The sequence below is a fragment of the Entelurus aequoreus genome, linkage group LG02, assembly GCF_033978785.1.
Source record: "Entelurus aequoreus isolate RoL-2023_Sb linkage group LG02, RoL_Eaeq_v1.1, whole genome shotgun sequence".
Lineage (NCBI taxonomy): Eukaryota > Metazoa > Chordata > Actinopteri > Syngnathiformes > Syngnathidae > Entelurus > Entelurus aequoreus.
Window position 1 is genome coordinate 88,855,159 of NC_084732.1, and position 25,747 is coordinate 88,880,905.

At 41.6% G+C, this 25,747-nt stretch overlaps 1 protein-coding gene across 2 annotated transcripts in view; it reads right to left on the bottom strand.

Annotated features, from left to right (window-relative positions):
- LOC133640423 (pleckstrin homology domain-containing family O member 2-like) overlaps nt 1-25,612 on the bottom strand; it is a 37,996-nt gene extending 12,384 nt beyond the window's left edge. Inside the window, exons 1-3 of one of the 2 annotated variants that reach the window (XM_062033829.1) lie at nt 25,301-25,612; nt 10,805-10,945; nt 1,626-1,748 (exon numbers count right to left, since the gene is read on the bottom strand). In XM_062033829.1, the coding sequence (XP_061889813.1) occupies nt 1,626-1,748; nt 10,805-10,945; nt 25,301-25,309 (273 nt within the window). In that variant the 5' untranslated portion in view covers nt 25,310-25,612. The remainder of the gene's footprint in view (nt 1-1,625; nt 1,749-10,804; nt 10,946-25,300) is intronic. The other variant, XM_062033836.1, reaches the window with a different exon arrangement.
- Between the last annotated feature and the right edge of the window lie 135 nt (nt 25,613-25,747).

Sequence of the window (25,747 nt, forward strand, 5' to 3'; positions counted from 1 at the left end):
TACATATATATTTCTGTATATACATACATACATACATACATACATATACATATATATAGATGCATATACATATATACAGTATATATATATATATATATATATATATATATATATATATATACATATATATATATATATATATATATATATATATATATATATATATATATATATATATATATATATATATATATATATATATATATATATATATATATATATACATACATATACATTCATATACATACATACATATATACTGTATATATAAATACATATACATATATACATACATATACACATATACACATACATATACACACATATATATGTATGTATATATGTATATGTATATATATATATATATACACACATATACATACATATACACGTATACATACATATACACGTATATACATACATATACACACATATATATATATACACACACATATATATACATACATATACATTCATATACATATATATGTATAAGATTAGAATATTATATACGTATATAGTGTCTTTATCATCTATATATATCTTATATATATTGGGGCTGTGAATCTTTGGGCACCACACGATTCAATGGGGTAACGATTCTTGATTTAAAATCAATACTTTTTTATTAACATTGGGTGCCAGTTCCATGCTTATCTGCATTCCTCCATCAAATAGATAAAAAAAGATGTAATCCTAAAAAAAAAAAGCTTTATATCATACATTAATTATACCCAAACATTTTACAAAGTCAAATACAAATAGGGCCACAAGAGAAGTATTCCACACTTCTCTTTTCTAAAGTAAATCTGTACAGCAAATATGTGCATCTACATCAACAATAATAATTTGCCTTAGTGGCTGGACAGGACGGATTAAATATATGTATATATTTAATCTTTTTTTTTTTTTTCAATCGATTTAGAATCGTTACAAATAAGAACCGAGATTCATTCTTTTTTGACACACCTAATATTATATGTGTAAAATTAGATCAACTATGCTTCTTTTTACTCCTTTTTGTACATGTTAAATTGTACAGTTGTAACGACGTAATGTAAATTGTTAAACATGTCTAAATAAAAAATAAAGAAACATACCATAATGCATAGTCAGAGTCAGACCTAACACACAATATAAATGCGTCCTTTGAGCTAAAACTCGTTATCATGTTGTATTTCATATTGAGACTTACTTCTTTCAAACAATGTACTAATATGATCCACTTCAAGAAACTATTCAAACTTAAAGTGTTTACAAAGTACAAAGAAGAAGAACCATGATAAACATTCTGAATTTATTTCATCCATCCATTCTTTAATCCTCAAAATAATCTTACTTATCTCATCATATAAAATATGACTTACTTCACCAATTATCATTTATGTATTTATTTTTATTGTGATTACTTATGGAGTATATTGTGAATAAATTGAGAACAGGAAGTGAACAAAAGTTTTAGCAACTGTTATGTAAAAGAAAAGGGGTAGGATTAAATAAGCTCTGCTTCTTCCTACTCCTTTTCGAACATGTTGAAAAGAGAAACTGGAAATTGTGATGTATCATGTTGTATGGTTGCATGTTCGAAATAAACTCAAACTCAAACTCAAACCCTTTCAGCTTACCTTATTTCCAGACTTGGGCGATCGGATAAGAATGAGTCTTTGTTTCCTCCTAAATGGACTCTTTAATTCATGACATTTATCATAGTTATCGAGGTCCAGCCTTTCAATGCAGCTCTTGAGGTCCTGCAACAAAATATATAATATATCTTCTGACAAGTAGCCAAATAATATCTGCCTGTGACCAGCCTGCTTTGATAAAACATTTATTGTGAAGGGGCGTTCACACATAGCCCAGTTTAGATGGAGGTGATCGAACATAAACCAAGCCAACCGCTTGGAACCGCCAAAAAATATAATATTAGCACAGCGACTACCTTGTGCAAGAAAGTCACACTGCGTTTATAGGCTTTGCACCATCATTTGGACACAATGGCTTGAGACGCGCCATTGAAGGCTTTGAAGGGACAAGACCAGACCTGGGCATTCTGCGGCCCGCGGGCCACAACCGGCCCTTTGTGCGTACCTGTCCGGCCCGCGTGAGGCCAATCATAAATTACAAAATAAATTTAAAAAAGTATCTATGTCGAGGGTGCAATACAACGGTGCTGCTTTTGTTTTGAAAAGCGTTATTTGTATTACTTCCGTGTGGATGTATGCGCGTGTGTGAGTGAATGTGAACTGCGGCAATCACAAATTACAAAATAAAGTTTAAAAAACATCTATGTCGTGCATGCAATACAACTGTGCTGCTTTTATTTTGAAAAGTGTTATTTATGGGCGTATGTCCGGGTGTAACCTGTGAGTGAAGGTGGACAGCGACAAGTGATGAGACGCTAAAAAGAGAAAAGTTGATGACGAATGGCGTGTTTCCAACAAGACATGGACACAGAAATTGAAGGTAAAGCCGTGTGCTTAATTTGTGGTATGTTTAAAGAATATAATTTGAATCGCCACTACACGACGAAGCACGAGGAAAAATACCGGAATCTGTCTGATGAAGCGTGCGCAAGGGAGGCTGATGAGTTGATGGTAAAACTGCAAACCCAAGAAGTACTTTTTGCCATATTTCACACCCCCAGAATGCAGCCGTCAGGACAAGTTTCGTCATTTCTCACAAAATCGCCAGAAAAAGTAAGGCGTTTTCTGACGGAGAGTTTATTAAGGAGTGCTTATTGGACTCTGTTGCGCTGATAATACCCGGAGACTTTGACTGTTATTTGCTGGCTTCGGATGAGAGCTGCAATGTACGTGACACCGCCCAGCTGCTCTTCTTCTTACGTGGGATAACTACAGACTTTCAAATCACAGATGGAGCTGGCAGCCATGCAGTCAATTAAAGAGACAACCACAGGTAATGACTTGTTCACATAGGTCAGGGGTCGGCAACCCGCGGCTCTAGAGCCGCATGTGGCTCTTTAGCGCCGCCCTAGTGGCTCTCTGAAGCTTTTTCAAAAATGTATGAAAAATGGAAAAAGATGAGGGGAAAAAAAACAATTTTTTTTTGTTTTAATATGGTTTCTGTATGAGGACAAACATGACACAAACCTCCCTAATTGTTATAAAGCACACTGTTTGTATTAAACATGCTTCACTGATTCGAGTATTTGGCAAGCGCCGTTTTGTCCTACTAATTTTGGCGGTCCTTGAACTCACCTTAGTTTGTTTCCATGTATAACTTTCTCCGACTTTCTAGGACATGTTTTATGCCACTTTTTTTTCTGTCTCATTTTGTCCTCCACACTTTTAACGCTGTGCGTGAATACACAAAGGTGAGTTTTGTTGATGTTATTGACTTGTGTGGAGTGCTAACCAGACATATTTGGTCACTGCATGACTGCAAGCTAATCGATGCTAACATGCTATTTAGGCTAGCTATATGTACATATTGCATCATTATGCCTCATTTGTAGCTATATTTGAGGTCATTTAGTTTCCTTTAAGTCATCTTAATTCAATTTATATCTCATGACACACTATCTGTATGTAATATGGCTTCTAATTTGTTGCGGCTCCAGACAGATTTGTTTTTGTATTTTTGCTCCAATATGGCTCTTTCAACATTTTGGGTTGCCGACCCCTGACATAGGTAAATGCGTCGTTTGGACATGTTAGGACTGAAATGGGACAAGCTGGCAGGTGTGACAATCCAATCCAATCCACTTTATATAGCACATTTAAACAACAAAATGTTTCCAAAGTGCTGCACAACAATATTAAAAACAATATTCAAATATTATCCATAGCTCCACCAATGACTGAATAAAAACAAAAAATAATTACATATAAAACCAATATAAAAAACAATATAAAAGAAATATGATTAAAAAAGATTTTAACAACAGATGGTTGTCCAAATCTGACAGGGAAAAATGTTGGACTTTTAAAGAGGATGCAGGATAAACTTTAAATTAACCCTGTGCAGAAATTGACATTTTTGCATTGTGTTCTACATCTGGAAGTGTTGTGTAAGACAGTGTTAAAAATAAAACCATCTAAAGCAATCTGCTTTTGTATAAAGTTAAGTTAGGTTAAATGAAATTATATTTATTATTATTATTATTAATTATTATTATCATTATTATTATTATTATTATTTATCTTACAGTATATCAAAAATAATATTGAGCAAAATTTTGTTGAAATATTGTCGGTGTGGCCCTCCAGCAGTGCTCGGGTTGCTTATGCGGCCCCCGGTGAAATTTAATTGCCCACCCCTGGACAAGACAGTGGACAATTCATTGTTGGTGTAATACAGTCAGCTCACCTTTACATTTATGTTTGCTTAAAGATCAGCATGGCTTGTTGCAGGGTGTATCCCATCATAGTTACGCTTTTTGTTAGTACTCCATTACAAAATGTCAGACAAAGACGGAATTGTACGGAAACCAAAACATTTTTTTTTTGTAAGAAATAATGTAATTCCAAATAATTTTTACAGCCCAAAATTTGAAAACTAAATACATTTTATATATAATTACAATAGTTTTACATGCAGAAAAACTGGAAAAATTATGAATAAAATGTATAAATGAAAATTTAACATCACTTTTACCTTTAATGAAAACAGCGATGAGTCAAGAGAAGGGAGGAGAGGGCAAAGCCACATAAACATCACTTTCGTACTTTGCTATGAGTTCTTCTTTCTTAAATTGAATATGTTTCTCACCTTCTTTATTATATTGCTTTTGGTATTCTTAGGTGTTGTCTGTCTATCTGTGTTGGCCCTGCGATGAGGTGGCGACTTGTCCAGGGTGTACCCCGCCTTCCGCCCGATTGTAGCTGAGATAGGCTCCAGCGCCCCCCGCGACCCCGAAGGGAATAAGCGGTAGAAAATAGATGGATGGATGGAAGGTTCTGTTGTACTTTTGTGTCTGTCCCCGCACGTGTTCTCACTCTCTCTCTCTCCCCCACACACCTGATTGTAATTAAGGGGTCGCACTTAACCGTGCTGGTGCAGCATGTGGGTGTCGTAACTTTGGACCACAGCCACGTTTTCCATGATCTCGCAGGAGCGAGTTCTTGTCTTTTTACATGGGACGGGGACAATCCCTATCCCAGGTCTGCCCAGTACTCCCTAGCCTTGCCTAGCGTCCTTATTTCTGTGCTTTGGTTTTCTTTGTTTATCTCATGGCCTGCTAGTTTTTGCCGCCATCGCCTTTTGTTCACTGCCTTTTGTGTTTACCTCACAATAAAGGAGGAAGACTTCTTGCTAAATGCCACCATCTCTGAATTTTTGGGATTCACAACACCCGATCGTAACAGAAAAAGTTCCGGCCTGGCTATGGAACCTGCGGAGAGGGAGCCTATGAGGCAAGCCAGGTGCAAAGGATAAACCAGCAAGGGGACCAGCTAAACGTCCCGAGCTGGGGTCTACAAGGCTGGAACGCCTCAACACACTCCTAGCCACGGCCGTGCCCATTCCCAGTGCCGTGCCTGACATGGCATCCGCCCAGCCAATACAAGCCGCTCAAACCGGCAACATGCAGCTATCACGGCCTGAACGGTTGACGTAAGACGTAAGACAGTTTTTGACACAGTGTGAGCCCCACTTCGAGCGACACGCCCCCGCTTTCATCTCAGAGCGGGCTAAAGTGTCTTTTGTTATCTCTCACCTGTCTGGCCGTGCCTCAAGCGCCTCATATGCCACCTTTTCTAAGGCAGATCTTCCAGCGGCGACACCCGCACAGCAAGGTCCCTTTTCAGGCTCCAACAAGGTACACGACAGGTCGCCAACTACACCTTGGCCGCCGACGGAGATTGGGGCCCATCGGCACTGTTGGACGCTTTTTTCCTCGAGCTTGCTGACGAGATTCACCACATGATGATCCATCTTACTCTCCCTGAGGACCTTGATGACCTCATCGAGCTAGCAGTGCAGATCGTCGTCCGCCTATTGGAGGAAAGGAGGGGTCGACGACGGGGACAAACCCTATCAAGCAACCCATCTGCACCAGCCGACATGACGGGGCCACTCGTTCCCGGTGACACCTCTCCAACTTGGCACACTGAGGAGCCAATGCAGCTGGGAGGTATTTGGCTCACCATCGCCAAGAGGGAACGCCGTCTTCGCCTCCTACTCTGCTTGTACTGCGGCGCCACTCTACAAGTCGCAGCCGCTTCCTGCCTCACAACCACGCATGCGCCCTCACTCTCCAGTCGATTTGCCCACCAGAGGTTCTTTGGGCGCAAGCAGAATGCAGCTTCAAGGTGCACTCCGGGGCAGATGATAATTTTTTGGACTAAACGACATTTCTGTTTTTGAGCTGTCTGTACCCAAGATGGTGTCTTCTCTAGACGGGCGCCTTTTAGCCACTATTACTCATCAGACCCACTCTCTCAACCTGCGCTTGTCTGGGAGTCATTGTGAGACACTAACCTTTTTCGTTATGCCCTCTCGTTCCGCGCCCGTCATTCTGGGGTTAACCTGGCTGCACAAGCACAACCCACACATCGATTGGCCACGTTCTGCTTTTGTTAATTAGAGTGTTACCTGCCACACACATTGTCTCCGTTCAGCTGCTGGGCCACACACACCGCCACACATGTCCCTTTTTGAGGTCATAGACTTGTCCAACGTGCCATCCAACTATCATGATCTCAAAGCGTTTTTTAGCAAGGACCGTGCTTTATGTTCCTTACACGGTTAAACTTTGTAACCACTTTCCGTCCTGGATCTCTCCCCTCCCTTGGAGAAGACCGATTTTTCCCCAAACCCACATCATCGGTGTACTTCAGTGGGACATTGAGAGGCAAGTCTTGAAGGCTCTCAAGTCTGACCCATCTCCTCAGGGCTGTCCGCCAGGTCGGCTGTTCGTGGTTCCTGGGCTTTGTTCCAGTGTTCTGGAGTGGGAACATGGGTCCAAGATTGCCTGTTACACAGGCATGAATCGCACCAGTTTCCTTCTCCCCCAGTGTTTTTGGAGGCCCTCTCTTCGAGCAGATACTAAGGCTTTTGTGGCAGCCTGTCGGATTTGTGCTTGAAACAAAGCATCCCACCAGGCCCCAGCAGGACTTTTACATGTTTTGCCCATTCCCTCCCACCCGTGGTCACATAGCCTTTGATTTTGTCTTGGGGCTGCCCCATCCGAGAGCAAGAACACTATCTTGACCATCGTGGACCGGTTTTTGAAGATGGCTCATTTTATTGCCATCCCCAAGCTGCCCTCGGCACTAGAGATGGCACAACTATTAGTGCTCCACGTCTTCCGGCTCCACAGCATTTTCCACAGACGTGCTATCCGACAGAGGTCCACAGTTTTCCTCGGCCGTATGGAGGGCATTTTGCAAGACCCTGGGTGCCTCTCCAAGCCTGTCTTCTGGTTACCATCCACAGAGCAATGGGCTCCCTTAGCCTGGTTGATCATCAACCAATTCCAGAGTCTCTCATTTGCCTTCCACGTGCCTTCCACGTGTCCCGCAACAAGCCTGTTTTTTCTACTCCGCTAAGTTACCCAGAAGTAGGAGGTGGCGGTACAGTAAGTGCCGGACGACCTTCGACCACGTCCGGCATTTACTGTCAACACAATCCTGGATGTGAGAAGAAGGGGCATAGGTTTCCAATATCTGGTAGACTGGGAGGGGTACAGTCCGTAGAAGTGTTCATGGATTTTTATAGTCGTTTCCCAGACATGCCAGGTAGGCCGCCAGGAGGCATCCGTTGAAGGAGGGGGTACTGTTTTATTCTTAGGTTCTGTTGTACTTTTGTCTCTGTCCCTGCGCCTGTTCTCACTCTCTCTCTCTCCCCTACAGTGTGGCATGCAGCTGGCTGGAGACAGCAGGGCACCCCTGATTGTAATTAAGGGTCACACTACTTAACCATGCTGGTGCAGCATGTGGGTGCCGGAGTTTTGTACCACAGCCACGTTTCCATGATCTCGCAGGAGAGAGTTTTTGTCTTTTTATTTCAAAAACAGTTTTTAAAATTAAATCCTGCAAAAAGAGGGTCATATCGCTGTTGTAACACAAGTATTTTGTTTACCACCGACCACGACCTGCATCACAGCACTGTGGCGCAGTTTTTAGTGCTTGTGCCTTACAATAAGAAGGTTGAGGGTTTGATTCCCAGGCTCGGGGTCTTTCTGTGTGGAGTTTGCCAGGTGGCCTTGCCAAGCATCCTTATTTTTGTGCTTTGGTTTTCTTTGTGTTTATCTCATGGCGTGCTAGTTTTTGCCGCCATCGCCCTTTGTTCCTTGCCTTATTGTGTTACCTCACAATAAAGAGGAAGACTTCTTGCTAAACGTTAACCGTCTCTGCATTTTTGGGACCCACAACACCCGATCGTAACATTGCTGCCACTTACAGTTTTCTTAATTCCAATGGTGGATTATTTTGCAGTTGTATTCAATTAAAAAAAAGCACAGAGAGTCACCAACGCGAGGATTCTTTGTTAGGATAATCAATTCCGCGGAATGATGTATCATGTATTTGGCTGTGCGATAACTGAGAAGATATAAAAAGAAATAGTGCAAACTTTTGGCATCTAAAAATTTCAAAAACAGTTTTTAAAATTAAATCCTGCAAAAAGAGGGTCATATCGCTGTTGTAACACAAGTATTTTGTTTACCACCGACCACGACCTGCATCACAGCACTGTGGCGCAGTTTTTAGTGCTTGTGCCTTACAATAAGAAGGTTGAGGGTTTGATTCCCAGGCTCGGGGTCTTTCTGTGTGGAGTTTGCATGTTTTCCCCGTGACTGCATGAGTTCCCTCCAGGTACTGCGGCTTCCTCCCACCCCCTAGACATGCACCTGGGGATAGGTTGATTGACAACACTAAATCGGCCCTAGTGTGTGAATGTGAGTGTGAATGTTGTCTGTCTGTGTTGGCCCTGCGAAGATGGTGGTGGTCCAGGGTTTTGATTGATTGATTGAGACTTTTATTAGTAGGTTGCACAGTGAAGTACATATTCCGTACAATTGACCACTAAATGGTAACACCCGAATAAGTTTTTCAACTCGGGGTCCACTTAAATTGATTCATGATACAGATATATACTATCATATATACTATCATCATAATACAGTCATCACACAAGATAATCACATTGAATTATTTACATTATTTACAATCAGGGTTGTGGGGGGGGGGGGGGGGTAGGGGGGGGTAGGGACATCAAGTAGTGGACATAGAGAGAGAGAGAGAGAGAGAGAGAGAGAGAGAGAGAGAGAGAGAGAGAGAGAGAGAGAGAGAGAGAGATCAGAAGGCATAAGAAAAAGAAACAGTATCTGCATTTGATTGTTTACATTTGATTATTAGCAATCCGGGGAGGGTGTTAGTTTAGGGTTGTAGCTGCCTGGAGGTGAACTTTTATTGCGGTTTTGAAGGAGGATAGAGATGCCCTTTCTTTTATACCTGTTGGGAGCGCGTGTAGCTGGGATAGGCTCCAGCCACTCTTGCCACCCCGAAAGGCAGAAGCGGTAGAAAATGTTTTTGCCATGGGTGGATGGACGTGCAACACAAACAAACTCTGCCATTGTACAATGCTGCTCTGTTGTTAGCATGATGGTCTAAACCACCCTCTTGCTCTCCTTTCCTCCAGTGAGCCTAACCGGCCAGGGAGTTACTACCACTGCCCTGGGTCTACGCCCTGACAGCCACTAGTGGCACAAAGTCAGCTAGTTTTTCCAGCTGACTGTTTACACTGCAAGTCAAATTAGATTTTTATCAGACTCCAGTGTAAACGCGCATACACCCCAATGTGGCCCCAATGTGGCCTCGACGTCACTTGCACTCGCACTTCGATAAATTGAAAACAAAGGAAGTTGACCGGGAGGAAGTGGCAACTACTACAAAATAAAATAAAAGTCGCAACACCTTAAAATTGGTGTTTTTTACGTGAAAGTAGATTAAAGTAAGATAAAGTAGGAATATATATATATATATATATTGTGTAATATATTTTGGAGGTTCCTAATCTTTTTTTGGCTGTTAAGTAGAGGAGACACGGACATCAGCGTGGATCTACGAGAGCTTTATTTATCAACTAACATGTAAGCAAATGCGCCACAGTGTCAATTCCAGTCTTTCAACAATTGTTGTTTCTTCAGAATTAAAATACATATTCATGTATTACATATAGCCTATTATTTGCACTCTATTAACTACTGATGCACCGAAAATCTGGTCGTCTTAAATAGAAATCGAAACCGGATGTTATAATGAAATATCCATTTCCGCTGGCGACTGCATCTTTCTGGCACACCCGAATGACATAGCTTGCCCAAAACTGAAGAAAAAAATCCAATTCAGGTCGCATTGCGTTTAGACTGAAGTCACATTTGAAAAGATCAGATTCCAATTCGGATTCAGGATAATGTAGCCTGATGCCAAAAGATTTGATCTGTGTCACTGGGCAAAAAAATCTGATTTTGTGTGCAGGTAAACGGGGCGTAAGTGACATTTCGTTTGACTTGTCTTACTTACGTGCATAAATGAATTGTCTGACTTGACGGGGTATTTTCAGTATTTTTTTTAATATGAAAAACATCTGAATTAAATTAAATTTACAGCCATTAGAGCATTGGACCTTCGGGTGTTGGATGTTCATTTCTGCTCTGTGTTGATTGCGATGTCACTTGGTAAAAGGTCCATTCCATATTGAGGAACATCACAAAAGATTGTAACCTGCGCAAATACTGATCAGCCTGCAGTGCCTTCTCGGGTGTAGCAAACTCTTCATGAACCGACACATGAAACAAAAACAAAAGGTAGGAATGGATATTGTTAAATGAATAACTTACCTCATTTTCATATATTGCAACATCGGTCCTCTCTACTTCGATGTAGCGCTCTTTATACTTGGCTAGCAGTCTGCAAGGGGCCTTTTTAACCCAACCAGCCTTACCAAGGAATTTGGGGTAGACTGGTTCCTCCAGTGTGCCCTTTAATCAGGAGAAGTACAAATATTACATTCAGAATACATACCTGTGCACAAAGGAAAATGTATCTAAATCTTTCTCTGGATAGCTCGATATCCTTGCCCGTATGTGGGCTCTGTACCGAGGATGTCGTTGTGTCTTGTGCAGCCCTTTGAGACACTTGTGATTTAGGGCTATATAAATAAACATTGATTGACATTGATTGAAAAGTGGGCACTTATCCGGGTTGCCAGTGGCCACCTCTTCCAATTCCATTTGCGGGACACCGAGGCGTTACAAGCCAGCTGTGAGACATCATCCTATCATTACAGCATGTTCTAGGTACACCCCAGGGTCTTCTCATGGTTATATGCCCAAAACACCTCACTGGGAAGGCCTCTGGGAGGATCTGAACTAGATGCCTGAATCACTTCAACTGTTTCTTTTCACTGTGACGGAGCAGCAGTTCTACCCTGAGCCCCTTTAACCCTATCTTGAAAGGGAATTTTGCCTATCATTTACAATCCCTATGTGAGACAAAACACATATGTATTTTTCTTTATTATGCATTCTAAATAAATGTTCTGGATTACTATTTGACCCAAAGTAGTCGTCGTTGTCTTTCATAAGGTCTGCCATGATTAGCAGTTGTTGTTGATGGAAATAGTGAACGTTGTGATGCGCTCTGTGAAAATAATGTGCCGCCAAAATATGGTCAATATTACATGTTATTATGAATGTGCCTGTTACTACATTACACATATACTTGCACAATGTATATAACACATAGGTGGAATAGATCAAATCCCCATTACCTGCATTAGCCATTTCTTGCTAGCGTGTATTTATGATTTAGAATATATAAAAAGAGAAAACATATGTGTTCTTGTCTCACATGGGAATTGTGAATGATCAAAAAAAAGTGCTGTTTCCCTTTAAGGAGACTCAAGCACATATATTTTTATATATATATATATATATATATATATATATATATATATATATATATATATATATATATATATATATATATATATATATATATATATATATATATATATATATATATATATATATATATATATACACAAACCCTAAAACCAATGAAGTTGGCATGTTGTGTAAATCGGAAATAAAAACAGAATACAATGACTTGCAAATCCTTTTCAACCTATATTCAATTGAATAGACTGCAAAGACAATATATTTAACGTTCAAACTGGAAAACTTTGTTATTTTTTGCAAATAGCTCATTTGGAATTTGATGCCTGCAACATGTTTCAAAAAAGCGGGCACAAGTGGCAAAAAAGACTGAGAAAGTTGAGGAATGCTCATCTTATTTGGAACATCCCACAGGTGAACAGGCTAATTGGGAACAGGTGGGTGCCATGATTGGGTATAAAAGCAGCTTCTATGAAATGCTCAGTCATTCACAAACAAGGATGGGGCGAGGATAACCACTTTGTCAACAAATGCGTGAGCAAATTGTTTAAGAACAACATATCTCAACCAGGTATTGCAAGGAATTTAGGGATTTCACCATCTATGGTCCGTAATATCATCAAAAGGTTCAGAGAATCTGGAGAAATCACTGCACGTAAGCGATATTACGGACCTCCGATCCCTCAGGCAGTACTGCGTCAAAAAGCGACATCAGTGTGTAAAGGATATCACCACATGGGCTCAGGAACACTTCAGAAAACCACTGTCAGTAACTACAGTTGGTCGCTACATATGTAAATGCAAGTTAAAACTTTACTATGCAAAGTAAAAGCCATTTATCAACAACACCCAGAAACACAGCCGGCTTCGCTGGGCCCGAGCTCATATAAGATGGACTGATGCAAAGTGGAAAAGTGTTCTGTGGTCTGACAAATCCACATTTCAAATTGTTTTTGGAAACTGTGGACGTTGTGTCCTCCGGAACAAAGGGAAAAGAACCATTCGGATTGTTATAGGCGCAAATTTCAAAAGCCAGCATCTGTGATGGTATGGGTGTGTATCATTGCACAAGGCATGGGTAACTTACACATCTGTGAAGGCACCATTAATGCTGAAAGGTACATACAGGTTTTGGAGCAACAGTATATTGCCATCCAAGCAACGTTATCATGGACACCCCTGCTTATTTCAGCAAGACAATGTCAAACTACGTGTTACACCAGTGTGGATTCGTAGTAAAAGAGTGCGGGTACTGGACTGGCCTGCCTGTAATCCAGACCTGTCTCCCATTGAAAATGTGTGGCGCATTATGAAGCCTAAAATACCACAACGGAGACCCCAGACTGTTGAACAACTTAAGCTGTACATCAAGCAAAAATGGGACAGAATTCCACCTGAAAAGCTTCAAAAATTGGTCTCCTCAGTTCCCAAACGTTGTTGTTAAAAGGAAAGGCCATGTAAAACAGTGGTAAAAATGCCCGTGCCAACTTTTTTGCAATGTGTTGCTGCCATTAAATTGTAAGTTAATGATTATTTTCAGAAAAAAATTACGTTTCTCAGTTCGAACAGTAAATGTATTGTCTTTGCAGTATATTCAATTGAATATAAGTTGAAAAGGATTTGCAAATCATTGTATTCTGTTTTTATTTACCATTTACACAACATGCCAACTTCACTGGTTTTAGGTTTTACATACATATATATATATATATATATATATATATATATATATATATATATATATATATATATATATATATATATATATATATATATATATATATATATATATATATATATATATATATATATATATCATCGTCATCGTCATCGCAGTCTCGGAAGACCATTGATTTCCTGTGCCACGGAGTCAGGTCTTGTTGCAGCGTCTCCTATAGCTGTGTAGGCCAATTCGTGAGAGACATTCCCGGCCGCAGATGTCACATATCCAGACCGGTCCCATAGATGTTGCCGGTGTCACAGAGCCCTGTTTTTTTCTCTTTGTCCTCTTAGCCTCATGGTGTTGGGCCAGGGTGGTTTCTGACTTGAGCAGCCCGCTGCGGAGTGCCTGCTGCCACTGAAGGCGGTCCTGGGCTGCATCTTCCCAGCTGTCGGGGCTGATGTCAAAAGACTTGAGGTCTTGTTTGCAGACGTCCTTGTAACACAGCTGGGGACGGCCAATCTGCCTCTTGCCAGTTGTGAGTTCATTCGCCCATATATATATATATATATATATATATATGTAGACACACACACACACTCTCACACACACACATACACACACACACAGAGGTGGGACCAAGTCATTGTTTTGCAAGTCACAAGTAAGTCTCAAGTCTTTGCCCTCAAGTCTCGAGTCAAGTCCCGAGTCAAGTCCAAAGTCAAGACTGGAAAGTCTCAGGTCAAGTCTGACCAACGCCCCAGCCGTCTTCCAAGCTCTGGTCAATGACGTTTTAAGAGACATGCTCGAGACATTTGTGGTTGCTTACCTGGACGATATTCTTATCTTCTCTCACAACAGGCAGGAACATCAGCAGCACGTCCGCTTGGTTCTACAGCGCCTCCTCGAGAACCGCTTGTTCATCAAGGCAGAGAAATGTGAGTTCCATTCTTCTTCAGTAAACTTCCTGGGCCACATCATCGAAAGGGGTAACATCCGAGCCGACCCCAAGAAGATCAAGGCAGTGGTGGAGTGGCCCCAACCAACCACTCGTACTGAACTAAGGAGATTCCTTGGATTTGCTGGATTTTACCGTCGATTCATACTCAACTTCAGTAAGGTAGCTACACCTCTCCACGCACTTACATCTACACTTACTGCTTTTGTTTGGAACAAGGAGGCAGACGTGACGTTCCAGAGCCTCGTACACCCTGACCCGGACGTGCCGTTCACGGTTGAAGTGGACGCTTCTGACTCTGGGATTGGGGCAGTCTTGTCCCAACGTTCCAGTGGGAATAATGTGTTGCACCCGTGTGCATTTTTTTCTAGACGCCTCTCTCCAGCCGAGAGGAACTACGATGCAGGGAACCGAGAACTGTTGGCAGTCCATGATGCACTGGTTGAATGGAGACACTGGCTGGAGGGGGCCAAGCATCCGTTCCTGGTCCTGACCGACCATCGCAACCTCATCCACATCCGATCCGCTAAAAGACTGAATGACAGGCAAGCTCGCTGGGCACAATTTTTCTGTCGATTTAACTACACCCTAACCTACAGACCTGGTTCACGTAACGGCAAGGCGGACACTCTTTCCCGGATCTTCTCAGAGGAACCCACCATTAAATTCACTCCTGAGACCATCCTTCCCCCTAACCGCATCATCGGGATGGTAACTTGGGAAATCGAGGGCTTGGTCAAGACGGCCCTACGTTCCGACCCTGGTCCCGGAAACGGACCCCCTAATAGACTGTTGGTTCCTGAACTTTTAAGGGCCAAGGTACTTGACTGGGCTCACTCAAGTGTGTTTACCTGTCATCTCTAGGTTTTATTCAACGCCGTTTTTGGTGGCCTTCCATGGAGGCGGATACCCGTGAGTTTGTCGCCGCCTGCAGCGTCGGCGCCCGGAACAAGGCAGACCACAGGCCTCCTGCCGGCCTCTTACACCCCCTTCCCATCCCCAGTCGACCTTGGTCCCACATTGTTGTTGATTTCATCACGGGGCTCCCCCCTCTAGAGGTAACACCACAATCCTCACCATCATTGACAGGTTTTCCAAGGCAGCACACTTTATTACATTGCCCAAACTCCCATCCTCTGCTGAGATGACGGACCTGCTGGTACAGCATGTGATCAGAATCCACGGGATTCCCTCCGACATTGTCTCTGATCGTGGCCCCCAATTCATTTCTCGGGTCTGGCAGGCCTTCTGCAAGGGGGTTGGGGCCACGGTTAGTCTGACTTCCGGCTACCACCCCCAAAGCAATGGTCAAGCAGAGAGGGCAAACCAGGGGGTGGAGACCATGCTGCGCTGTATGGCTGCGCAACAGCCCAACTCCTGGAGAAAATTTATTCCATGGGTGGAATACTCTTTTAACTCCATGACCTGCACAGCTACTGGTATGTCCCTGTTTGAGTGCTGGCTGGGGTTTCAACCTCCCTTGTTTCCCTCCCAGGAAATCGAGGTGGCAGTTCCTTCCACCCGGACCCACCTGAGACGATGTCGCAGAGTGTGGAGGTCCGCCCGCGCTGCCCTACTGAAGGCGTCTGAAAGGATGTGTCGCAACGCCAACCTGCGGCACATTCCGGCTCCCGACTACCAGCCCGGACAGCAGGTACTGCTTCGGGCCAAGGACCTCCACCTCCCGATCTCCTACCAGAAACTTGCACCACGTTTTGTTGGACCTTATACAGTAAAATCCAAGATCAACCCTGCTGCAGTACATTTGGATCTTCCACATTCCATGAGATCCCACCCTGACTTTCATGTCCCCCAAATCAAACCAGTAGTTAGCAGTTCCCTGTCACCCCCCCACCCCTGCTCCTCCCCCTCCTAGGGTCCTCGAGGATGGGGACCAAGTCTGGACGGTCAAGGAGATTCTCAGGGTCCGGCAACAGGGGAGGGGATGGGTATACCTTGTGGACTGGGAGGGTTATGGTCCTGAGGATAGGTTCTGGGTACCGGCCTCTTACATCGCCGACCCCTCCCTTATCGAAGACTTTCACAGAGCTCACCCCGAGGCACCCCGAAACTCGCCGGGAGTCTCGCATAAGGGGTGGGGGTCCGGTCACACTCCTGCTGCTTCTCTTCCTGCTGTGCGTTCTGACAAGCGCACCATGGGCCACGCCCGCAGACGCAATCTCCGCTGCTGGCGCACCTCCTCGCGCCTGCAGCCAATCCGTAATCTACACACCTGCCCGTGATGAGCGATCTGCCTTCAAGAGCCAATGCAACCTGAGATCCGACGCCAGAACGTAGCTTCTCGTACCCAGTACAGTAAGCCCACACGTCTCTCGCTCACCTACATGTGCATTCTCTCTCCCAGTGCTTCCTCCCCGTCATGCTCATCGTCTCTTGTATTGTGTCTTCTCCAGCTCCCCGTCATCCTTCCTCGTCGTCAAGCTGTGTGTCTTGTCACCTTGGACCTTCCCGTGGATTCCCCCTTGCCTTCCTGGATTTCGACCTCACGCCTGCCCACAGACTACGACGCCGCGCTCCTGTCCTCGACTATCCGCCTGTCCTCCAACACTCGAGCCTGCCTTGCCCTTATTTGGACTTCCACCTAGATCTCAACACGCACCCTCAACACCCTCTGACAACCACGCTCAGATAAGTCTCACATTTAGTCACACTAAATCTCTTTGGTTTAATTACACATCTCACTTACACACCAAGCTGTCAATAAACACGCTGACAGCTAAACGACGTCATCGTTTCTCTGTTGTCTACTTCTCCCGCTATCACGTCGCAATTTCCAAAGTATTAGCCTACACTTCATGTTTGTTTGTACACAGTGATGGAAGCTTCAAATTAAAAGAGGGAGAAGCTTCCATCAACAGCTAGCTCGGCACAGCATCACATGTCCTCTCTTGTAGCTCCAGACGGTCAAACACTGACCATGTCGTGGTCAGGATGGAGTCCTGCAGCTGGAAAATTGCCCCCTGTGGCCAGGTCTTAACAGTCTTAGTCATAGGTTTACTCCTCTCCTAGAGGGTGGTGTAGGCAGGAACAAGTAACAGGGAGAGGTGGTCAACCGTCCTCAGCTTGGGAACAGAAACAGCCTTTTTCTGGATGGGCCTGCATCTGCTTGTTGATAGCATCATGCAGTAGGGAGAGGGCTATAAACAGCTGTTGGAATTACAGCAGTGACCTCTCTGGGTAAGTAGAGGGGTCTGCATACTTCTAATATGGCCTCTCTATCTGGACAGCAGTGGGTGCTTTAGTCATCCAGAGTGTAGATGCACAGACCTCCCCTTCTGCTCTTACTGGCGTCTTTGATTCGACTACGGGGTACCGAATGTAAAAATGTATTCACACTTTTCTAGCAGATATATTTCTCACATTTAGCTAACTTTTTTCAGATTCAACCCACTTTTCTCACATTCAGCTCATTTTCATCACATTTAAATTTAAATCAAATTATATATATATATATATATATATATATATATATATATATATATATATATATATATATATATATATATATATATATATATATATATATATATATATATATATATATATATATATATTAAGGGTGTAACGGTACGTGTATTTGTATTGAACCGTTTCGGTACGGGGGTTTCGGTTTGGTTCGGAGGTGTACCGAACGAGTTTCCACACGGACATATTAAGTAGCGCACCGCACGTTGTGTAAACAATGCACACCGAGGCACAACACACGGCATGCTAGCAGCGACCGGGCTACGACATTATGTAAAAGCCAGAGCTGGAAGACCCTCCTGCCCCGTTTGGGAACACTTCGGCTTCGCGGTGCGATAAAACAACGAGAGGCGGACAAAGCAAAAGCGGTTTGCCGATATTGTTCAACAGCGGTAGAGTTTGCTTCTGGCAACACGTCAAACATTCTAACCCATTTTGAAGCGGCACCACTCCCAAGTGAACATCGCTTCAACGAAGAGAAAGACTAAGCCGCTCCTCGGCGAGTCAGGCAGGGCTAAAGCAATAACAAATGTTTATATAGCAGCAGATTTAAGACCATATTGCATTAAAAACTAGATTTTGACCCACTTCTATGGTGGAAGAACAATGAGCCCATATATCCTCTTACTGCCAAGTTAGCCAGGCACTACCTCGCCATACCTGCTACCTCCGTGCCATTGTAACTGCAAGCAGGTCTGCTCTTTCTGCAGAAAATGTGGATAAACTGATTTTTCTGGCAAAAAACATGAAGATTGAGTGAAAGTCACCAGGGTTAAAGGCTGGCAGGGGGGAAAGAAAAGTTAATCTGAGGCTGAGTTGACTTGAAACTGTTTAATATTGCACTTTTTGTATGTAGAAGAAAAGTTTTGTCATTTTAGTTAATCTGAGCTACAACTTGAGGCAGTTTAATGTTGATTAACGTGGACCCCGACTTAAACAAGTTGAAAAACTTATTTGGGTGTTACCATTTAGTGGTCAATTGTACGGAATATGTACTGTACTGTGCAATTTACTAATAAAAGTCTCAATCAATCAATCAGAAAAAGCACTTTATATGTAGAAAGGTTTTGTTAAGAAACCATTCTGAGCCTTATCTTATTTTGTTTTTATTCGATATATGTTGACCGCATTAACCCTGGCAATGGACCCTGTGTGTGTATGCATGTTATTATTATCCGTATCATTCATGACTGACTGCTGTTGCACTGATCAGCCTAGTGGTGGCTCACATCCGTCACACAGAGCTATTTCTATTTTTGGGCAGAATTATTATAGTGTTCCCAATGTTAAAAGGATAAAGCCATTGTTTACAAATTTGGTAAATAAATAACCAAAACATTTATATTTTGTTGTTTTCTTACTGTACCGAAAATGAACCGAACCGTGACCTCTGAACAAGGTACGTACCGAACCGAAACTTTTGTGTACCATTACACCCTTAATATATATATATATATATATATATATATATATATATATATATATATATATATATATATATATATATATATATATATATATATATATATATATATATTTATATATATCTAAATGTTAAATCTAAATACCAAATCTATATCTAAATCTTAAATCTAAATTGAAATGTTTAATCTAAACCTTATTGTTAAATCTAAATATTAAATCTAAATCTAAAACTTTAATGTAAACCTAGATCTAAATCTAAATCTAAATCTAAATCCATTCATCCATCCATTTGCTACCGCTTGTCCCGTTCGAGGTTGCGGGAGTGCTGGAGCCTATCTCAGCTGCATTCGGGCGGAAGACGGGGTACACCCTGGACAAGCTAAATCTAAATGTGAGTGCTAAATCGCCAAAGTGCAAAGATGAATATTGAAGAATGCCAATTTTCCACCAATCGCAGACCTCTCGCCCACATCTCTGCCTCTCAGTGCACAACACGCCTACATCTTTCTTACTGTGGAATTACATGTGAGAAAAGTTAGCTAAATGTGAGAAGTTTATCCGCTAGAAAAGTGTGACGGAATGTCTACATTGGGCACCCCGTAGCTATTAAAGCGGTGCAGGCTGTGGCCTGTTAGCTGAACAGCTATGTCAGGGTGTCGCCACCATTCTGTGATGATAATCGCACAGCTGTCCCGAAGCCTGTTGTTTCTTGCCAACCATAGTTTCAGTTTGTCTGTTTTGTGGACCCCGGATCTGATGTTGATAGACTTAGACTTCCTTTTTATTGTCATTCAAATTTGAACTGTACAGTACAGATAAGAACGAAAGTTTGTTGCATTAGCTCATGGTAGTGCAGGATAAAAAAGCAATAAGGTGCAGATATAAATAAATAGATTACTGTACAGATAAATATATTGCACTTTTGCATTTGCATCCACGTTTATGGATGTATGATATAACATCCATCCATATACATCCAATATAAAGACAATATTCTTTATATTCCAGCGAGTTAATCCATTTTTGGGGGGAATTGAGGGGATTATTATGATGCGTTCAAGAGTCTTACGGCCTGAGGGAAGAAGCTGTTACAGATCTGCTACGGAGGCTGCGGAACCTCTTTCTACAGTCCAACAGAGCTCTGGCTGGATGAGGACGTATCGGCTTGGGTCTCCCTGGATGGAGCTCGTGGCCAGCCTAAGATGGAGTCGGCTCTCTTGGTTGCTCCGTTAAGTGTGTTCCTGTCTTTGGTCGTGCTACCTCCACCCCGGCAGTCGGTGGCGTGGAGCACCGCAGAGGTCACCACAGTGTAGGTGGGTGTTAAGATGGTGCTTTTATTTTGTTGTATCTCTATGCATAGTTCAATTGAATGTGCGCAATATATATTATGTATTGCTCATTTTTAAAAGTGCTAAAGTGCCCAGTTGGTTGCATCAGCTCTGTGCTCTTTTAATTTTTTAATGTCCTTTGTGTTCTTTAATGTTTCTCTCTTGTTTTCACATGTTTTTAGTTTATCTTTTTGTGGAATCTTTGAATCTGCACTGCAAAAACATAATTTCCCCATTGTGGGATAAATAAAGTGTATCCTATCCTACTGAGATCATTTACACAATCACATTCATAGAGCAGCACACATACAAGACAGACTAAAATCGACCAATACATAGAGCTAGTAGCCGCAGCGTCCGTACGGAAAAAATTATGAAAAACATTCAATATTAAGAGTATGTGAAAGTTGGACTCCTACATTGTTTACTTCCCTGACAACCTCCTTAACCTTTTACAATCAAACAGAAACATCAAACAGCTAAAATGCACCAAACATGGGAAAGTGTGGAGTGTTTTGCATATTACCCATCATGCTTTGTAATGGCATAAGACACCATACCAACTTTGGTGTAATTTTTGATTGTTAAGTGTTTTCTTTTTATAATGTCTACATAGTTCAGTGAGCAGGTTACACTGTGTGGCGTGTGTGTTTTGACTTGATGTGTTGACTTTTAGTTACTTGAGATGGGAAAGGTTGTTTGGAAGGTCAGGTATAAATTCATGCTTCACTCTATTTTTGTATAGTGTTTACAGTATAAACACAAAATAATTATTATTGAGATGTAGTATAACGTATTACACTAATTTACTTTGTCAGCAAAGCTAAGATATTTAGAGGGACAAGCGGTAGAAAATGGATGGATGGGTTTAGCATATATTTACTTAAATGGGATTGCTTTTAGTATCTTTACTGTACACATTGTATAAGAGTAGGCCCACATCCTGCAGCTCTCACTGGATAAAGTTTGGATTAATGTTTTTAATTTGTATAGTTGTTGTTTTCAATTCTAGAATGTAATTTGTTGCAGAATAACTCCAGCAGTTTGTAGTTGTTGTAGTTTCATCTAAAAAAAAATGTTCAAAAGGTAGGCTACTTGCATAATTTGTTTACTTGCTCTACCCAGAATGTACCAAATCTATGGTGGACTATTACACCCCTTGGTGCTACAAAAATACACTACTTAACTTTGCTTATGTACGGTACTCCAAAATGCTTGTAAATGTGTGTGTGAAAACTGTTTTAAGTTGAACAAAAAAACAACAAAGTTAGTCTGAGTGGGCCTGCTAACCTTTACTGTAGGTGGCTAACACACAGTAAAAATGAAAACATGTTCAATCATGATTTCTGATGTCAAACAATTTCACAGGAAGACACAGCAAACATTGTGAAGCCATGGTCTAATCATCTTGTCATCCACAAGGCGATGAGACGGTGCTAACGTTTTGTGCGTCATACAATGGTGGCATTGTAGCACGTGACATATGCGGTCAGCAGGATGTGGTGAAAAGTTGAGGACATGAGATGACACCATTTTCAGAAAAGGGCCATGGGTTTTGAAAAAAACTGCTTGGTAAGAGGCAGACTCTGAAGTTTTATTGTTGGTGCTTTTGACTGATTCACGCTTGAAAGTCTCCTTTCTTTAAAAGTTAGGTTTACAAAAAGTTTTATGTGGTTTAACAGTCCAGTGTATGGTATTTGTGTACTTCCCTTTTCTAGTAAACTGGCTTCCTCAATGCACACGAGGGGTGGGCGGATACATCCAAAAATCGATGGCATCGATATCAATGGTAGAATCAGTACGAGATCGTATTAGCGTCATGAAATCACTTCTCTTCTGTTTCTTTTTAACACATTCAAGGATTCAAGAAACTTTATTGTCAAACCAGCACAAATATCAGTGTTGTTGATATTGGATTATTAATATACTTACTGCACCTTAATAATTTTTGTAATGCATTATTGTTACATGCACACAATATCCAGAGGAACTGATTCAAACTGGGTTTACAATTTTGTTGTAATGTTCTTTTTACAATGACAATAAATCTATCTACCATTGACTTGATTTTGCTCAAACAATTGTATTAAATAAAATATAACCATTGTATTATTCTATTGATATTGTTGTATTGTTGCCTTTTTAATAGTAAAAGTCTTTATGATAAAATAAATATATATGTCTGGGCCCTTACTCATAAAAACATTGTTATAACCTGATTTGCCAGACAATAAAATGGAGGAGGAGAGATTGGTGTTGCCAACTTAGTGACAATGTTATCTTGCTAAAATCTTATCTTAAATCTATATTTAATGAGTAATGTAATGGAACAATCCCATGATACAAAATAACCTGAGTAGAGTGGTAACAGTAGGCTACCTCCTTCGGAGCTGCTTCAAAGGTGTTGTTATGGTGTTGGACCTAGTTGGGTGGGATTGCAAAATGGGGGACAGAGGAGATGGGGGGATGGTTGACAGCTTCATTGGGGTCATCAGGTGGGCACCCTCCTTCCCCGGTGTTTCAATGATAGGCCCACGACACCTCCAGAGGGCTCATCTGCAACACCTGGCGTCCCAGGTGAGCCCCCCTCTGCTTTTAACCATTATATGATGCAGGTCTTACTAGAGCTCCAGATGGTGTCTCTCCTCTTCACCCACAGCCACCGACTGGCTGTCTCTGCTGCTCCTGAGAGGGCTTTGATGGTGTTTCGCAGGGTTTGGCCTCGAACTCCAATGTCCTTAAGCAGCCTGATGGTTGTCCGGCCCACAAAACCTCTGCAGCCAAGTTCTACTGGGCAGACCTTGGCTTTCCATTCATTCTGCTCAGCATCAGCTGCCAGTTCGGTGTACTTAAGGCTTTTGCGTTCAAATGCCTCCTCCACAGCGGCCTCCCAGGGAACCGTGAGTTCTATTATGTACACGATATGCAGTGAGGAGGACCAGAGCACAAGGTTTGGTCTGAGGTTTGATCTGGCTATCTCTGAAGGGAAGCAGAGCTTTTGATTGAGATCCACCGCCATTTTCCAGTCGCGAGCTCTTCCGAGCTGGCCTATGTCTGGTATATGGCCTTTGGTTGACTCTGCACCTTCTCGGATGAACTCTCTTGTGGAGAGAAAGCAGAATATATATATATTTTTAAAGCAACTAACGACAAACCTAGTGGAGACTTCTGGGTATTTTGAAATAAAAGTACGTATTGCTCTACTCAACAAGCACTGGTTAGCTGCTTGCGAGTGCAAGCAGCTGCGTCTTGTTTGTGATGTAAAAAAAAACTAAAATACTTTTTTTTATAGTTATAAACATTTTTGTTTTGCTTATCATTTGGTTTTATTCACTTTTTATATTTGTATTGGCCAAATTGATAATTACGTTATTACATGCCCCACCTCACAGAGATTGCACACGGGTGAAACACAGTTGTTGATAATAAAATATTGTGTGTTTTATTATGATTACAATCATGATCAACAAATTAAAGGAAAAAAAAATACAAAAGCATTGAAGAACATTGAAAAGTTTCAAGGCTAAAAAATATTGGCCCTGTATGTACTTTGTTTCGGATCGATAACATTTGCAGTATCACTAACCCCTACTTATTGCACATCCACAGAAGCAGACCTTAAAAAATCTGAATGTTGTCCAGATCATAGGCGCCGATCTACATTTCTACCAGTTGGTGCTCGGTGTGTGTGTATAAAAAAATAAAATGAGACGTTCAGCGAAGTTAATATCCCATATGATTTGTGGCAGTATTATTTTGTAAAACGGACCAAACTCGCCACAAAATTAACTACAACAAGATTGATTTTTCAAAAATTATTTTGAAGATTGAAAGTTACCATCAATCCCACGTGGGTGCTCGACATGGTCCGTGGACGCTTGGGCCCCGAAGCACCCACGGGATCGGCGCCTATGGTCCAGATCATTACAATAATAGCTTGTTTGGAGATGGGATTAAAAATATATCAAATTATCATTCCAAAATGAAGCATTAAAACCTAAATAAACATCTTCTTAATTCGTTTCCAAAATGAAGCATTACAACCTAAATAAACATCTTGTTGATTCGTTTCATCAAGGAATATGAAATCATGAATAACAAAAATAGATACAAATGAAATGAATATTAAAAAACACAGATATTCGTCAAACTAAAGTACTGTAAACGGAAGAAAAGTTAGTAGGGATGCAATTATCGATCCCATACTGCTACTCAACTTGGCATCGAAACTGTCGATATTTGGATCGACCCGCCCTTCCTCAGCCGAGTGTCTACATTACAGACGGAAGCGTGGCTCCAATCTGGAACATTTACATGAATAAATGTTTTTTGTTGTTGTGTGCAATACATTCCCCTTATTTTAAATAAATAGGGACAAGCAGTATGGACATGGATGAACATTGAATTACAATTAACGTAATTATTTATAATGAATTTAATCATCCTGAGAATTGCCTCACTGTAGCCAAACTTTGGTACTTACGTCACAACTCATTTTAGTTTTTTATACACGCTGACAGCAAAATGTGGGAAAAAATTAGATTATAGATGATGAAGATCGGAATCAAGTGCCAACTTACATGTTCCATGATAAGAGCCTGAGGAGAGATCCGTTATACGAGCTGCAACTGCTGCGAACTCCCTCGACGTTGTTTTGATGCTTGTAAGACTTTTGATGTCGTCTGTGATGTTCAGCTGCTGATGTATTTATCCAACACTTCGCGTGATTACATTTAAGTTTAATGTCGTCTGTGATGTTCAGCTGCTGATGTATTTCCAACACTTCCCGTGATTAAGTCTGCTTTTGATGACAGCACTAACTTGACTTGTTCTTCCTCTCACTGCAACCAATGTTACTTCCGGCTTTCTGCGCTTGACAACCTTCACTTTCTGTCGAGGAGGAGCTAATTGTTTGATTCATGTATATCCTCCTTTCAATCAAGTCTTTTCAAACACTTTTAGCAACTTGTCCCACTGAGCCATCAATATAAACACCATTTCTAGACTTACTCTAAAACAAGGTTTCC